Raw genomic sequence first — 17,883 nt, 5'->3', positions numbered from 1 at the left:
ATTCCAGCTTTGATATCATTGATTTCAATGAAGAGCTTTGTGATTGTAGCAAAGGGCTGGTAGCTCTGAGAGTCCCACTGATGAGGTGTTTGTGTGGAAATCTCTTAGTGGGACCAAAGAGAGAAAAAGCCCTGGTCCTGATGCTGTGGGAGGGAAATGATTGAAGTGTGCTGTGAGGAACTGACTGGGAGATTTTCACACATTTTCCAGTCCTCCTTGGAACAACAGGAAGTTCCCAGCATATGGAAACAAAGGTTAAGTGTCCTATGGCACTCAGTGATGATGGTGCTGTGGCCCCACCACCTCCACCTCTTTGTAAAGGAACTAACTGTAATCTGAAGCTTCAAATGGGACTAAGACTTCCTCCACTAGGTGGCAGTGTCTGATGAGAAAGTGTTAGTGGAGCTGGCCTGGAGTCAAAAACAGGAAGATGCAGGATTTGGGCTGAAATGGGGAAAAGTGGTTCGCACTAGTGCCTTAAAGCAAGAAGGTTGTAGGTTGAAGCTTGTTGGCCTTTCTGTGGAGGTTGGATGTTCTCCCACAGTCCAATGAAATGCTGCTTAGGTTCATTGGTGCTTCTAAATTGGCTGTAGGTGTGGATGTGAGAGAGTGCTTCTCTGTCTCTCTCTGTTGGCCCTGTGATGGACTGCTCACCTGTGCAGGTGGACCACGCCTCTTGCCCTATGACAGCTAGGGCACAGGCTGCAGCCCTGTGAGCCTAAGCTGAATAAACAGTTAGCAAAAATGATCCATAGATGGCCTGAAATCCCCCAGTTAGCAGTTTGGTAGATAGCTATGACATGCTAATCCCATCCAGCAGCTGTATTCTACCTGTAAGCTGATCCCTGCTGAGCCAAAGCACTTTTTCATATACAAATTACAACCTTTAATAGAAACCTATTGGTCAGCATCTTATTAGCCTGCTGTTAGCTTCATTCCACAGAAAACTGAGAGAAACTAACAGAGTTGATAAAGAATAAAGAGAAATGTGCTGATTTAAAGCCTTTGAAGTGCTTCAGATGATCTCTGTCCACTTCTGTCCACTCATTCATTCATGTAAGCTTTCTAATGCAGCTTTGATCTTCACAGTCTGCTTCATGAAACTCATTCTAACCCTGAATGTCAGAGTGTTCCTCCTTCTCTTTCCCATCATTCATGCTGGCAGTGGAGGAGATTTGGATGTTGGACTGTGTTTTGGATGATGTGTGTATGTTTGTGTTGGACTGCTGTCTGTAAAGCAAACGCACATTTTGCTTTGGATTTCAGTGTCAGACAGACTTTAAGGTGGAATGAAGAGTTGGAGAGTTTCACAGTGAATTATCCAGTGGAGGATTTTTCTTCTTCTTTGAAGGTTTGAAATGTGAACATTGTTCTGCTGCAGTCAATGGACTAAACCAGAGAAGAAGAAAACAGACTTTACCATGAAGATCCTCAGTGTGGATCAGTATAATATCAGCCTGATGTCTGCAGTTTAGTGTCAGCACAACTTTCACATCATATTCATCTCAGCACAACTAAAACATGCTGACTGACCTCAGAGTTTCAAGTCCACATCCTGGACTCTCCAGGAAACCACACAGATGCTTCACTCCTGAATCCTGCAGCTTGTAGTTGTCACTCAGGTCCAGCTGTCTCAGATGGGAGGGGTTGGACTTCAGTGCTGCTGCCAGATAATCACAGCTGATCTCTGACAAACCACAGCCCCACAATCTGTATAAAGAATGAAAGATGTAAGTTTATTAGACAAAGTGTGAGCTTGAAATCATTCAGTGTTTCATCATCTGTTCAGAGCTGAAGAAGGTTCAGAATGTAGAAGTTTAGAAAATGGAAACTCCAAACAGCTGACAGAGTTCATACGCCTTTGTCAGGGTCAAATTCAAGCAAGACCATGTGAAAATTAAAACACATCATCCTAGGTGAACTTAAACACCTTTGTTCCCCTTTTGTTAAGACATAGAAAAGTACACCACACAAAAATACTGCAAAAGGAAACGGTCGCCTTATATACATAGTGTATAAACTCAAAATGCACATTTCACTTCAAATTAAGATTAAGGCTTTGAACAGATCACATAGTTCAGTTCAACATATAAGACTTTAAGAATGCACAAGCATCTACTTAAAATCTATTTAATTTATCATCCATGATATTATTTTGTACAATTCCAATGTATTTTGTTCATCTCCCTTAAATAAACAGGCAGTCTTAAAGTATGAAATATTCATATACAAACACATATAAATGTGTGTACTGTCTCAGTGGCTGATAGTACCCCACAGGCCTCAGTGTGAGCTTGAAGACATTTATAATGTTTAAGTAGTTTAATGTGCAGGTGCTGACGATAAACACATTTTGAATGAAAGCCGGGGAACTTTGGTAGCACAGAAACAAGTGGCTATTCTTTGTGACTATATGGATCACTCACAATACCATTATTTCACACAAAGGCACCAAATTAATACTCAAAAAAGCTGCAGCAATACACACAAATATAAACAGTACTTGGTGACAACTTTGCTTTTAGCCTTTAACCCTTCTTGACTACTTTTGATGTGGCCTCTATATTTTACCTTTAAAAACAGTTTATCTTGCCAATCTGTTATTTTCTCATTTTGACCAACTGTATCAGCACAATTTATCTAAATTCAGACAAAATTTAAAATACAAGTAGAAAGTGATATTTTGACTGTAAAAACCACACACATGTTTAACGAATCATCTTCATAACTTGAAATGCAAATAGAGATTGTACATTTTTAAAAATACGCACACGTTTTGCAAACAACAAAGTTATATGGTACTATTTACCAAAAAATGCAGCCAAGGCTCAGACGTTTTTCATATAATCATTTCAAACTATTTACAGAACAATCAGGTGTCAAACAATAGTTTGTGTCACTCTAACACATATGAGAACAGCACAGGGATAAACCTGCAGGTCTGACAGCAGGTGTGTCACTCAGCGTTTACACTGCAATCTGCCTTTGTTGGCTTTAAGGCAGCAACTGTGACGATCACTAGTAGAACTGACACACAAAACAAAACAACAGCTACACACTAAATACACAAGACAACAAACTAACTTGAGACCAAACACGGTAAACGTCACAAATCTCTCACGTATCAAAACTCTCTCTCTCTTTCGCTCACTCGCTCTCTCTTGCCGGTCACTCCTAAAACTTCCCCCTTTTGCTAAACAACCAAATGTCATGTTTCCATATCATTTTTGATTGGTCGACATGGTACATTTTCCCACCTATAGGGCTTTGGAGCGTGATGTCACGGGAGATGGGCCACGCCCCCTTCCGCCATGACAGTAGGCCAGCCAAAGGATACCATTTCAGCTATGGATCGTACGTGTTGTGTTGTCGGTTGCAACGTTAGATCACACGATCGTGAAGGCAAGAAGCTGGATAACGGGCTCTCTTTTCATCGTTTTCCATCCTGGAGGCAACGTGAGGGATCCCATGTATCCGATATTACTAAACAAAGACGTCAGGCTTGGATTGCAGCGGTGAGACGAGCGGATATCGAGTTCTCTGCAATCCCCAGCTTTTTGTTGGTTTGCTCACGGCATTTTCTTTCCGGTGAGTTCTAAATTAATTCATATCACTCTTGAAAGGCTTTTAGTGTTATTTTCAACGTGCTGAGGTCATAGATAATGAGATAAAACATGCTAATGTGTGATGCTGCAGAACCACGTCATGTCGACTGAGTAGCTTATGATTTGGCATTATTGCAGGCAAACCAGCACATGAAATGGATGTAACAAATCCAGACTGGGCACCAACACTGCACATGGGGCATGACGACATACCTGTATCAGACTCGGACCGGCACTCAAGGCGTACGCAACGGAAGCGAAAAAGAGCACCCATCGGAGGTAAACAACCCCCCCCCCCCTCTAAAAACATACTAAATTGCTATCACTGTACACTAATCCGCACATAACTTCCAGATGAATCACACACCTGTCATTGGAATATTGGTGTACATTTACCTTATGTCTAATTTTATCTTACAGGCTTTCGTTATGCAGCTGCAGAGTCTGAAGGTGTGCCCCGTGCAGAAGTGATTGATGAAGATCTGACAGAAGACCAACAGCAAAATCACAATGTCATGGAGGCAGTGGACAGCAGTTGTGTTGGACAAGTGGAGGTTGAGGTACCAGCTGCAAATGTGGATATACTGAAGAAATGTAAACCTTTTAAAATGATGACAGATTACAAACTCTCAGCTGTGTCTGTAATCAAACCTCTGTAACTTTGCTTCAAACACAACAAGAGAAAAAACTCTGAATGTTTCACATTAAAGTCGTACATTTCTCACAAAGCTCAATTATGTGACAGACATTTCATCCCATGTCAGTTTGGCCTCATCCTGGGCCGGATTATCCAGCACACACTCTGACCACAGGCCCAGGGGCCACGCACAGCTGGGCTCCATCCAAGAGACAGCAAACAAACCAACACAATAATAAAAAGCACCATGTGATCTTCTTACATCTTCAAGACAAACATAGTAAAAACATGAGCATATTTGTTTCCTGATAAAATGATGTGACAGGTAGAACAGAGTAAAGTGGTGGTGTTACTGTTAAGTCTAATTGTTGAATGTTGCCATTGTGTTTCTTATATTTGTACAGTCTTAGTTTAAGCAGTAGGATCAAAGCCATCCCTTTGACCCTGACCACCTCTCCAACCACTCTGTGCTGGGGGAGGTTTTATTGTAGATACATCCTATCTGAAAGATCTGTTTCTTTTGATGTAAGCTTCCTGGGTTTATGACCCTTTGGTCAGCAGGAGGTCTGACACACACACACACACACACACACACACACACACACACACACTTACATACAGTGCCTTGTCTATGTAACCAAAGGGGGGTTGCAAGGGGAGGTGCTTTGTAAACTATTGTTTGAAGATGAAGATAAAGAAGGGTGTTGACCAGGCTGCAGCTTTGAAGTTAGCTGAGAGCCATATGGACAAACAATAAAGTCAACTGATGCGTTTAAATACCTATGTCTGTATACAGTTGGATTGTAGTGACATATGATTTTTGAGAATGATGATTCTTCTTGTTTGACCTTTGACATTCAGTTGTTTACTTGAAGAAATACATAATGAATTGCACGACAGGAGTAGATCCGCCACAAGGCTGGATAGCTTGGTTACCGTCTGGTCCTTGGTGGCATCTTCTTTTGAAAAAATTAATTCCTGTTTTTGGACTGTTGATACTGATTTGCTTATGTATAGGATGTAGTTTACTGTGTATGAATGAAATCTATACTGACACTGTCCAAACAAAGGGTGCATAAGTTGAAATTTAAGAACAATGACAAAAAGGAGGGAAATGTTAAGTCTAATTGTTGAATGTTGCCATTGTGTTTCTTAAATTTGTACAGTCTTAGTTTAAGCAGTAGGATCAAAGCCATCCCTTTGATCCTGACCACCTTTCCAGCCACTCTGTGCTGGGGGAGGTTTTATTGTAGATACATCCTATCTGAAAGATCTGTTTCTTTTGATGTAAACTTCCTGGGTTTATGACCCTTTGGTCAGCAGGAGGTAACACACACACACACACACACACACACACACACACACACACACACACACACACACACACACACACACACACACACACACACACACACACACACACACACACACACACACACAGTGCCTTGTCTATGTAACCAAAGGGGGGTTGCAAGGGAAGGTGCTTTGTAAACTATTGTTTGAAGATTGTCAATAAAAGGCAGCGAGAGGAGGCCACCATTGGGGTCATTGTCGTGCTGGACACAGACGAGGCCTCCCTTGCGCAAGTAATGGATCGATCGACTGTCTTGTTTTCTTCATGATGAATAAGTCTCTAGAATTAGCGGGGTTTGTGGAAACACAGACCCAACAGTTACAGCCTTTCTCCCCTCTGCTGCCGAGGCTGTTAGTCTCTCCCAAACTCAGCTACAGGACTTCCAAATGAATGAAAGCAGCAGAAGTGGCTTTACAAATGAAAGAGGAAGAGGAGAAGAAGAGGAGAGGGAGGCCACCCTGACCATCACTCCAGCTGAAAACATCACACTTCCATTAAAGTTGGTGAGAAAATGTTGAGCAGCATGAGCTGCTGGCTAATCTGGAGGCTGTAGCAGCAGCTCACAGTCACAGTGGATTTCCACTCATGAAAAAGCTCTGGCTGCTTCATTTCTCATCTCATATCAGAGACTTTAAAGCTTCACTGAAGCTGTACTGTGATGCTTCCATATCCCAGTGAGGCCTCCATAATGATTTCAGCTGTTCTGTACACACACTGTGTGCCCTGTATGGCTCAAAGTCTCTGCAGCCTGTTTTTATCTGCTATCATCAGATCTTCATCATCCTCATTCACATCCCTCACACACTCTACAGCCTCATCAGCACTGACTTCATCTTCACTGACTGATGGAGCACAACATGAACCTGTGGAGGCTGAAACACTGTCCTGTCAAACATCTCCCCGTCACCACTCCACTTCTGTCAGCCTTTAAATGAACCCTGCTCAAGTCTGTCACTTCTGTTTGGAGCCAAAAGGAAAAACTGCTGTTCAGTCGTTTGGAAAGACAACATTTCTGAAAGCACTCAAACTTCTTCACATTTGTCTTCAGACACATCCTGAACATTTAGGAACTAAAGAACGTTTCAAACACCAAAGACCTGAAATATAGAAAAACAACAACAGCTGCAGTCAGTGAACTCACCTCAGAGTCTCCAGTCGACAGTTTGGACTCTCCAGTCCAGCACACAGAAGCTTCACTGCTGAATCCTGGAGGTCATCATTTCCACTCATGTCCAGCTCTGTCAGATGGGAGGGGCTGGACTTCAGAGCTGAGGCCACAACTTCACAGTGAGACTCTGAGAGTCGACACTGAGTCAGTCTGTGATGATAGAAAATATAAAATGTGTTATTATAAAAGCAGAAAATCTGCATTATAAACACAGACTGAATGTATATGAAGACAAAACAGAGTGAGGTCATAATCTGATGAATCTGCTCTTCACATCTGTGCTTCAGCTCCTCTTACTGTGTTTGACATGACACAACGATTGAGTCTCTCTCAGACCTGCAGACTTTTAATGAGAATCTTTGTTTGGCTTTAATCTGCAGATGAAGGAGGAAGATGGTGTCACATTTAGGCTTCCATAATGTCCACAGTCTGTCACTGAGATCTGATCCAGAGTCAGAGTGAAGACACACATTTGGACTGCTTCCTGTTTTGACTCCAGAACATTTTGAATGAGTTCAGCTCAGTGAAGAGTTCCAGCTGGAAAGATGATCTCTGTTTGCTACCTGCTGTCAGGTACGACTGTTCACGTCCACACGCAGGAAAAACCTGCTGACTGTTACCAAACGGAGCAGAAATCTCATCACTGGACAATAATGATGAATGAACTCAGAGCTGCTGATATCAGATCTGATTTCAGGGGAACTAAACACAGAAATGATTGGCTCATTTTAGCTTTCTGAGCCATTATCTGCTGGTGTGTCGCTAGTTGGCAGAAAATGATTTGTATTCCTGTTCAGGGCTTCAGTGTTTATGAGTCCAGATCCAGGTGACAGCAAGTCAAAATGATGTTACCTGTCTGTGTCCAGCAGCAGCCTGTATTCACTTTGAATATTGTTATAACCTGACATGGATCAGTTTGTCTTTGATTGGTTTGTAAATGTCACTGTTTCCATTGGACCTGAGTGACGTACAAAGACAGAGAGGGAGAGAAAGGAGAGAGAGGATGGAGACAGCAAAGAGAGAGCAAACAGGTGACCAAGGTCAGCAACCAATCAGAGAGCTTCTGTTTGACCCACAGTCACTGATGATGACTGCACATAACCAAGCAGTGTGTTACTCTGATATCAAATATGGATCCTGCTCTTATAATAATGATCATCAGATGATATTATTGTGTTATTTTGTAGCTGAATACGATGTTTGTGTGATTATCAGTGAAAGAAGCAGTGAGGAGGATGGAGAGAGAGAGAGGACAGAGGGTGAAGTTAGAAACACTAAAAGGATTTTTCATGGATTTCATGGATGATTTGAGTGATTTCCAGCAGGACACTTAAACATGTCAGTGGACGTCCTAAAGAACATATTCACTGATATGAAACGTGTCATTGAACAGGATTAATATCAGTGGAAACATGGTGGAAACAGCTGTGACTGCATGGATGTGACACACTTCAAATCTGTTCTCCACTCTTGGATTTGGGATCCATGGAGTTGCTGCTGAGTCTGTACAATAAAGGAATGGTGTGGAAGGTTGCAGCGTACGGACACAAACACTTTGTGGTTACAATCTGATTTTATTTTCAAAATTAAACTACTAACCTACACTGATCAATGATGTTAATGATCACATCTGGACTCACCCAGCCTTTCTGCAGCTCCTCACAGCTGGAATCAGTCTCTGTCGTCCCCGCTCTGATGTGTTGTACTTCTGCAGGTCCAACTCATCCAGAACCTCCTCTGACATCTGCAGCATGAAGGCCAGAGCTGAGCACTCGATCTCAGAGAGTTTCTTCTCTGATCTGTTCTCTGACTTCAGGAACTCTTGGATCTCCTGAAATAATGAGAGGTGGTTCATCTCCATCAGACAGTGGAAGATGTTGATGCTTCTGTCAGGAGAGATTTCATCACTGTTCATCTTCTTCAGGTTGTTGATGACTCTCTGGATGGTTCCTGGACTGATCTCTGTCTGACCCAGCAGACCTACTAAGAGTCTCTGGTTGGACTCCAGACAGAGGCCATGAAGGAAGCGAACAAACAGGTCCAGGTGGCCATTTTTACTCTGGAGGGATTTATACATGGCTCTGCTCAGGAAATCATCCAGAGAGGACTCGTTGTATTTTTTTCCCAAAAAGTTCTTCAGCACCTTTGTCTTCCTGTTGGTGAAACAGTGGAACTTGTAGACAGCAGCCAGAAACTCCTGAATGCTCAGATGAACAAAGCAGTAGACTGGTTTCTGGAAGATCACACACTCTCTTTTGAAGATCTCTGTACAAACTCCTGAGTACACCGAGGCCTCTGTCACATCCAGACCACACTGCTCCAGGTCTTCTTGGTAGAACATGATGTTTCCTTTCTCCAGATGTTCAAACGCCAGCCTCCCCAGCTTCAGAAGAACTTCCCTGTCAGCCTCCGTCAGCTCCTGTGGACTCGTCTCATGTCCCTCATGGTACTTGTTCTTCTTCCTCTTTGTCTGAACCAGCAGGAAGTGTGAGTACATGTCAGTCAGGGTCTTGGGCAGCTCTCCTCTCTGCTCTGTAGTCAACATGTGCTCCAGAACTGTAGCAGTGATCCAGCAGAAGACTGGGATACTACACATGACGTGGAGGCTCCTGGATGTCTTCATGTGGGAGATGATTCTGCTGGACAGCTCTTCATCACTGAATCTCCTCCTGAAGTACTCCTCCTTCTGGGCGTCAGTGAAGCCTCGTACTTCTGTTAGCCTGTCAACACATGTAGGAGGGATCTGATTGGCTGCTGCGGGTCGGGAAGTTATCCAGACGAGAGCCGAGGGAAGCAGATTCCCCTGGATGAGGTTTGTCAGCAGCTGGCTGACTGATGACTTCTGTGTGACATCAGAGAGCAGCTTCCTGTTGGTGAAATCCAATGAAAGTCTGCTTTCATCCAGGCCGTCAAAGATGAACAAAAGCTGAGAGACAGCCAGCTTCTCTGCTGTGACCTTCTGTAATGTTGGATGGAAAACATGGAGCAGCTCCAGAAGACTGTACTGCTCACCTCTGATCAGGTTCAGCTCCCTGAATGAAAGCAGAACCACCACACTGACATGTTGGTTCTCCAAGCCCTCTGCCCAGTCCAGAGTGAACTTCTGCACTGAGAAGGTTTTTCCAACACCAGCCACGCCGTTGGTCAGAACCACTCTGATGGATCTCTGTTGGTCAGGTAAGGCTTTAAAGATGTCCTGGCACCTGATTGGAGCGTCATGGAGGGCGTCCATCTTGGAAGCTGTCTCCAGCTGCCTCACCTCATGTTGGGTATGAACCTCTTCACTCTGTCCCTCTGTGATGTAGAGCTCAGTGTAGATCCTGTTGAGGAGGGTTCTACTTCCTGTTTCATCACTTCCTTCAGTCACACGTTCACATCTCCTCCTCAGACTGATCTTATGTTCATCTAAAACCTCCTGCAGACCAACATCTGCTGAAAGAAAGAAAAACAATGAGACTAAAGAGAAAGAAAACTCTTCAATGTCTGAACAACACAAGAAGTCCAGTTTTCAGAAATGAGTCCATCAGCAGACAGATGTTCAGTCTTACTTTGTACACAGCTGCTCTGACTGGCTGTCTGCAGTCCAGCTCTGCTTCTGGATCTTTCTCCACACTGGGGACAGGAGGAGTCTCCCGATGAAGCAGACTGGTCCCAGTATGAGGAGATGCACTGTCTGCAGAACCAGTGTCCACAGCTGGTAGAGACTGGATCCTTCAGGACGTCCTGACACAAAGCACAGCAGGACAGCTGCTCCTCATCACAAACACCACTCCTCTTCCTCTCTCTGTGAACACATTTCTTTATCACTAAAACATTTACTGTCAGTGAAAAACATCCAGATGTGACCAAACTGCAGTTCCTCACAGTTCCTTTGATTTCATCAACACTAATGAGCTGCTCTTCCTGTCTGCCTGTCTCATTAAACACTGAGTGATGAATACAAACTCAACACTTCCTGCAGACTTCCTGACTTCACAATAAAAGCTTTCCATCAGAGAGACAGTTATGACTTTCACTGTTTTACAGCCGCTGTGTGCAGATTATCTGGGTCAGTTCACTCTGAAGCAGCTTAGAAGTGTCCGTGTAGAGCCGTGGTCTGACACACAGAGACTTCTGATTTTCTCTATTTAAACAAACATGATGAAGATGAGCAGGTTTCTCTTCTAGTATAAACTCTGTGTCTCTCTGGCTGGCTCATGATGGCTTTTTAGGTTTTATGTTTTGCTCTCTCCTGCTAGCGTTTTGCCTGCCTGGGTGGAGCTTGTAATGGCCTCTCGCTCTTGGTCCACACAGTTATGATGATTACACCACCTGTTGCTGATTCACCTGGGCTTACCGGTAACCATTTAACGCTGCGGCATGGAGCAGTTCGTCGCTGGGACATTGACCCTCCTGTGTTCATGATCTCAGTTCTTTGCTAAGAAATCTCTCTCTAAATTCACCAGTTGGGTTAACTTTGTGTATACTTTGAGTAAATATTTCCCCGGACCTGGTTACAGACGCTTACCTGTGATTCCTGTGTGTGGCTGTGTGAGTGGAGAGCAGGACAAGAGTGACTGAAGAGGAGTGAGTGTGGACTCCCTTCCCTCTTTTCCCTGGAGCCCTGGACCCCCTCCCCAACTCACTGTACATATATAGAGCACTGTGGTTCACCCCTTTGGTAAATAAACTGTCACCTTTTTGTTTGTCAGAACTCAGTCTGTGCTTGAGTTCCTCTGTTAGCCATGACATCTTGTTGGTTCTCTCTCTTCAGGTCCCTGTAAGTGTTTGATCTAAAACATTATATTTATTCTGCTTTGATTGTTTTGTGTGCTGAGGGACATTGTTGCATGATCCACTTTTTCTTATCACTCAAATATCCTGATACTTTCAGAAAGTTGGAGAGCTCTCCTGGCTTGCTTAGTCTTTGCTCTGTACTGCAGTACTTGCACTGGTTTCACTGGACAAGTCTGCATGTGAATCTACAACTGATCTGACATTGTGGCACAAACACAGTAAACAAACACTACGAGCACCTTGTTTCATGTGCAGTGGCTTTCTTCTCATTCTGTTACTGAACACTGTATGAAAAGCCTCTCACTGCCAGCATCCTTCCAGCCCCACGACAACAAGACCAACTCACATCTTCACAACACCAAGAATTTTTCCCCTTTTCTTTGGAGAAACTGAGAAGCCAATAGGATTGTAGCTCAAACTTGCCCACAGTCCTGCTTCATCACTGCTCACTCCTACCTGTGTTGGTGCTGAGTGGACAGTCATTAGGGTTGCCAACTCCCTGAAAAATAAATAAGGGACACCTCGTGGCCAGGGCCGGGCAACCTAGTTGTCTTCACCCTTCCCAGTGTGGTGAATTTTTTAGCTCTTTTTTGTGTGTGTGAAATTATTTTTTAACCATTTGACTTGAATTTGATTTAAGCAGATGCATATTCTATTCTTTGTGATATGACCATATGGGAAACAAATGATCCTTTAGCCATTTATTTTTAGCTCAAAATGACAACATTAACACAGTAAAACAGGTCTCTTTCTTAAACAGAAGCCTGTCATGCTTAACTTTTGAGAATAAAAGTAAATCTTTCTTTAAAAGAACTCTGTCCTGCTTAACTTAAAATTATATAAATTAATAGAAAGCAATAGAACGAAAAATATTCTTGTAACAGTGCACATTTAGTGCATTTAGTGCAATTGGCTTCAGCTGAGGTATTATTTCAGCTTTTCTAATGCTAATCAGCTGCTCCTGTTTGTAAACCCTCTTGTTCCCATGATTACGCATCATAACTCATCATCATTATTCATCTATGTATTACTTTTATGTATTAGTCATCTATTTGTTGTAATCATCTATCCTTGCAGTTGTTTATTACACAAAATAAATTATATTATCACACTTCTGGCCACATAGCGCTGATATTCACTGCACATGCCCATATTAACCTTAACCAGAGGGTTTAAAAAACAAACCAGTGTCTACATACCATATCTGCTTCTGCCGTGGCCTGGTGGACAACAAATTGGTTAAGGGTTCCCCGAGCTTTCACGCCCCTCATGTTCTTCATGTGCCCACCATTAGAAGCATGCCTATGGAAAAAGTGCGCCGGCACACAGTGCAGTGCGCTTTATATGTGTTATCGTGCACTTTTCCAGCCAGGTGTTTCCCTTTTCCCATTCCTCCCTGTACTTTTGCAGCCTTTTTTTTTCTTTCTCTGAGCGAACAAACATTGCTGCTCTGATGCTGGGCTTACACTGTGCGATTTTTGGCCCATTTTGAGATGATTTTTGAGTCATGCGACCGATTTGGCGATCGGCCCAATTTTGGCCTTCATCGTGCATTGTGTAGTATACGTGGGGTAACGAGAAGCGATTAACACCTCACGACCAGCTCCCGATCATCAATCGCTCGTGAGCGTGTCACCACAGCCGTTCACACTGCTCACGCGCAAACACGTAAACGTCGGTGAAAAAGACGGAGCAGCACGGCTGTGCAGCGTGTGATCTGGACACAAGCGATGGAGGCACAACTTGTAGAACTTTGGAAAGCTCATCAGAGCCTTTTCAATGTGGCATCACAAAATTATCACGACCACAACAACCGTGAACATAGTTGGATTTACATGCTGCTCAATCACAGCTGCCTGATCAATGTTTTTCATTAGCAATTTAGCAAAGTTGATGGTGGTGGTGTGTCTGTGTGAGTGAAAGACAGAGAGAGCGACAGATTTTCTGTTATAACCTTCATTTTATGGAGGCACAGTGTGAGCACTCAGGTCGCATCAGAGCATCGGGCGGTATAGTGTGAGACCTGCATCGTGACCTACCAACTGCGAGTCAATCGTGCAGTTTGAGCAGGAGCTGAATAACGTGACTGAAAAAATCGCACAGTGTCTGCCCAGCTTTAGGTGTACTGTCGTCCGAGACTTGCACCGCAGTGTCGGCGTTTGTTTCCCTGTTGGCCATGCTTCTTGTTGTGGTCATCTGTTGTCTTCCGGTATTTTCTCCGCAAGCGACCTTTCCTCGACCAATGAGATGAGCGGTAATCTGAATTGTCATAAGTGTGCTGTCAGCTCATTGGTCACAAAGCAGGAGAGGGGCTGGGAATTATGTTTTCAAACAAAGCATTAATTCCATTAACATTTATAGACCACTTTTGATTCTCACTGTATTACGGGACAAAGTACGTCCCTTATTAGCTCAATACGGGACGTGTGCTTTTGTTTCTACAAAAAAACGATTCCGTTTTTTAAGGGACGGTTGGCAACCCTAACAGTCATAGCCTGCTGCTAGCATGAATGCTAAACGTACTGCTGTGGATGATCAGCAGAAAAACATGTGGTCAGTTTGACTGTTTGCTGTATTTAAAGTGTTTTTCTCAGTTCGTCTGTATTCAAAGTGCATTCGGGGCTTTAGCTGACAGCTCTTTGTGCTAACAAACTAAACTCTCTTAGTTTAAGCCAACAGACTTTACCAAACACAAAGCCTGCTGCTGCCTCCATGGGTTAGCTTGTGTGACTGGTGTTTACACCAATGAAATCTAAATCACACTAATGTGTCCTCCAAGGTGTTTGGTGGGAGCACTGAGTGAAACATAAGAGCTCTGGTTAAGCCTCATCAGCTGGATAGGCTGTCCACCCTAGTCCAGGCTTTAACTCAAATCTCTGATTGGCTTTCTAACAGCTACCTTGTTAGAACAAGACAGAGACCATGATCATAGCTCCTCCTGATCTATATTCTAAAATCAGTCAAGTTGTTGCCCCTTTCTGTTCTTCTGCTGAGCCAAATATTCGAAATCTTGGAATAATATTTGACTCTTCTTTGGGCCTTGACTCACATGTAAAGTCTCTGTCTCGTTCCTGTTTCTTTCATTTAAGGAATATTTCTAAACTGCGACATATGGTCTCCTTAGCTGAACTGGAAAAAATTGTCCATGGATTTGTGTCATTGCGTTTAGATTATTGTAATTCCCTGTTCACCAGCTTGGATAAATCATCTCTTTCTTGCCTCCAAGCTGTACAAAACGCAGCAGCCAGACTACTAACTCGCTCTACCCAGCGAGCTCACATCACTCCTATTTTATGTTCTTTACATTGGCTCCCAATAGATTTTAGAATTCGTTTTAAATGATTGTTTTAACGTACAGAGCACTAAATGGCCCCAGATTATTTATCCAAGCTTCTCACTAAATACACTGCTGCTCGCTGTCTCTGCTCACAGACTCAGAGTTTGTTGGTTGCTCCCAGAACACGTCTGAAGACGAAAGGGGGCGGAGCCTTTCAGTCTGTGGCACCAAGGCTGTGGAACAGTCTACCTCTACAACTACGTTTGGTTGACTCTGTGGGATCCTTTAAAAAACAGTTAAAAACTTTACTGTTTAAACAAGCTTTCTGTTGACCAATGCTGTTTACATTGTTATATTTTTAATTCACATTTAAACTCTATATTGTGTGTATTGTGCATTTTGCTATTTATCATACTGTTTATTTTAATCTCTGTGTGCAGCACTTTGTGACTACCTGTCTATGAAAAGCGCTTAATAAATAAACTTTACTTACTTACTTACTAAAATAACAAACAGGGCTGTGAGAGCAACTGAAGTGATAAAAATACTGTTTGAAGATAAAAACACTTTGATGTTCTCTCGTCACCTAACAAAGTCCAAACCCTGTGAACTATTTTAGCTTTAATAACTGTGGATTCAGGTATCCTGAACCCATCTTTGGACATTTGTAATTAAATATTTTAAAACTCCATCAGAGACTCCTGATGTGGCTGTTTGGAGAAGGAAAAGAGGGACAAAGTGGAGCATCGAGCTGAGGCTTCATTCACTGCAAACCTACAGTTATGTTTCCTTATTTCTGCTGTTTGCATGTTCACAGCTGAAATAAAGCTGCCTCTTTGACTTCATCCTGTTGTGTTTGGGTCCAATCCTGCCTGCCACACAGCGCTACAGGACAAAGTCTAATATTTTTATCTTTTTAATGAATCTTCGGTCATATTTATGCAGGAAAACACAAACATGTAAAGGAGTCATCACAGGTCTCTGACCTCGTTGGTCCAGGTTCACCACTGAAGACTGGAGGTTTATGTTTGGACCAGTCACTCCTCACCGACGGACAGCTGGATCCTGCAGACTGTGACCTCTGACCTCTGCAGACACAAACATGTTTTATTCAATGATCAATTCTCTGATAAAGTGATTGAAGCAGCTGTGATCACACAGACTGCAGATAATGCAGCTGTTTCCTGTCAGTAACAGTCCTCTTAGATTAGAGTTCAGCTTTTTACAGGAAAACAAATGTCCCTGAATGCAACAGTGAGACACAGTCTGCCTGTGTGGCTGTGATAGCTGCCGTTAGGAGCGCTCATGTGTTTGCAGTTAGACGAGGAGATGTTACCATCATGGACACGTTAACAAATCCTGCAGCATCACGTGGCACAAACACTTTGTGTTCCTGTCATCTGCAAGCAACAGGAAGTTCATTAATAAAGGCGGGATGGAGACGCGACTGTGATGGTTCTCCTTCATCCAGCTGTTACACACATCTGGGCTCACACGACGAGCCTTTGTCTAATACAGCAGCTGCTCTCTGAACACTTTTCTCAAGAGGAGCTGCACAAACCTTTGTTTGCTTTCTAGAGCAGCGTATCAAAGTCAAACTACCCACTGCTAGCAGCTGTTTCTATCATAGTTTAGGATCCAGATGTGTGAGGTCTAAATTTACACCTCTGATTAAAATACATAGTTAAAAACAGCCAATTGAGTCCAAATGTGTCTTAAACCAGATAAAATGACAGTTACAGCTGAGCCTGTGTGTCCTTGGAGACACTGCTCTGCTACAGAGATGCATTTTAGAAACCAGGAAACATCAAAATCATTTAAATCAGAGAGTTCTTGTTACTAACAGCTCACCTCTCTGCAGCGAACACAGGCTGGGATTTAAAACCAATGAATCGATGATTGGACCGGTCACTCTTTAAGGACACAGAGCTGGATGGTTTCTCATTGACGCTAAAAATATGTGAACATGTGTCACATCCAATGTGACCAATACATTACATAAAAAGTATAAACTATGTAAATAGTATATTATTTAAATCGTTAAATAGTAAAAAGCTGATTAAAATTTCAAACATTTTAATACTGACATGAACTTACTTTTTGTCAGATGACTTTTTTTGCCCTAAATTACGAAAGAAATGCTTCACCCGTTTGCTCTTAGAGGACACAGAGCTGGGTGGAGGTCCAGGCGGGTTCCTGTGAATAATGATGCAGCAGTGATGTGAGTGCTGAGCTGTGACATGGAGAAGAGTCATGGACAGTTAGAGATGGTCATCTCACCTCTGAGCTTTGGTCTGGCTCTCATGTTCCCCACACAGAGTGCTTTTAGAGGGAGGGACTCCCTCCTCTCTGTCCTCACACTGATCCATGCTGCTCAATTCACATCAGCTCACACACACTTTCTACCTTCACCTGCAGAGGAAACACAAATCATTCATGTGCACATCAACTGAGAGCTGCAGAGGTCGTGTCTGATGTGTTGGACTAACATCCATCTGAGACGCAGCTTTCATCAGTTCACTACAAAAAGTGTCACAGAGCCCAGTTCAGCCTCCAAATCCTCCATTACTGTAGTCCTACAAAGCAGCAGGTCAAACATGGCTGCAGAGAGCAGCTTTATGTCAGTAACCATGTCCAGGACCGAGCTGACTGCTTACAGAGTTCATACTCTAACTGCTAGCTGCTCTGCTAGCTAAGCTAACTCAGTAACAGTGACTCTGACAGCAGTTACTGTGGAACAGCGGCCGAGCTCAGGACACATTCAGTGTGTTTAGTCTGAGTCCTGGACTCTGATTCAATGGATTCAATCCAGCTCAGAGTTTCATGTGTTCATCAGAATAAAATACATGTACTAATATAACAGAAGTAATGCTCTGAATGCAGGACTGTAATGGAGGATAAATAAGGTTTTTACAGCCTGAAAGAAACATTCAGTTCATATATTTGTAGACAGTGAAGCAGCTTTTAATACTGCAGCTGTTTCCTTCACCTGTGTGTGTGTGAGCCACACCTTCATGTGCTGCTTTAGAAATATGTGGTCTGACTGCTCAGACTGAGTCTAGGAGG

General features: G+C 43.1%; 1 protein-coding gene across 1 annotated transcript; it reads right to left on the bottom strand.

Moving 5' to 3' along the window:
* Positions 1-6,733: 6,733 nt before the first annotated feature.
* LOC146716625 (protein NLRC3-like) lies at positions 6,734-17,227 on the bottom strand. The gene is made up of 7 exons (XM_085452526.1): positions 17,098-17,227; positions 16,915-17,013; positions 16,669-16,767; positions 15,804-15,905; positions 10,313-10,548; positions 8,405-10,196; positions 6,734-6,914 (listed from the first exon to the last, which is right to left on the bottom strand). The coding sequence occupies exons 1-7, from the start codon at positions 17,184-17,186 to the stop codon at positions 6,734-6,736; spliced, it is 2,598 nt and encodes an 865-aa protein (XP_085308652.1). The 5' UTR covers positions 17,187-17,227.
* Between the last annotated feature and the right edge of the window lie 656 nt (positions 17,228-17,883).

The sequence above is a fragment of the Copadichromis virginalis genome, linkage group LG3, assembly GCF_057382275.1.
Source record: "Copadichromis virginalis isolate Kocher_CV1m ecotype Utaka linkage group LG3, C_Virginalis_male_GT1.1, whole genome shotgun sequence".
Taxonomy (NCBI): domain Eukaryota; kingdom Metazoa; phylum Chordata; class Actinopteri; order Cichliformes; family Cichlidae; genus Copadichromis; species Copadichromis virginalis.
Note: the sequence above shows the minus strand (reverse complement) of the source record. Positions and strands in the feature narration are given on the sequence as shown.

Excerpts from the sequence above, each read along its gene's own strand:
- LOC146716625 (XM_085452526.1), bottom strand. The coding sequence starts at position 17,186 with ATGGATCAGTGTGAGGACAGAGAGGAGGGAGTCCCTCCCTCTAAAAGC. Across the intron at positions 16,768-16,914 it reads AAAAAGTCATCTGACAAAAA|CGTCAATGAGAAACCATCCA; the intron begins GTAAGTTCATGT and ends ACATATTTTTAG. Across the intron at positions 15,906-16,668 it reads CCTGTGTTCGCTGCAGAGAG|AGGTCAGAGGTCACAGTCTG; the intron begins GTGAGCTGTTAG and ends TTGTGTCTGCAG.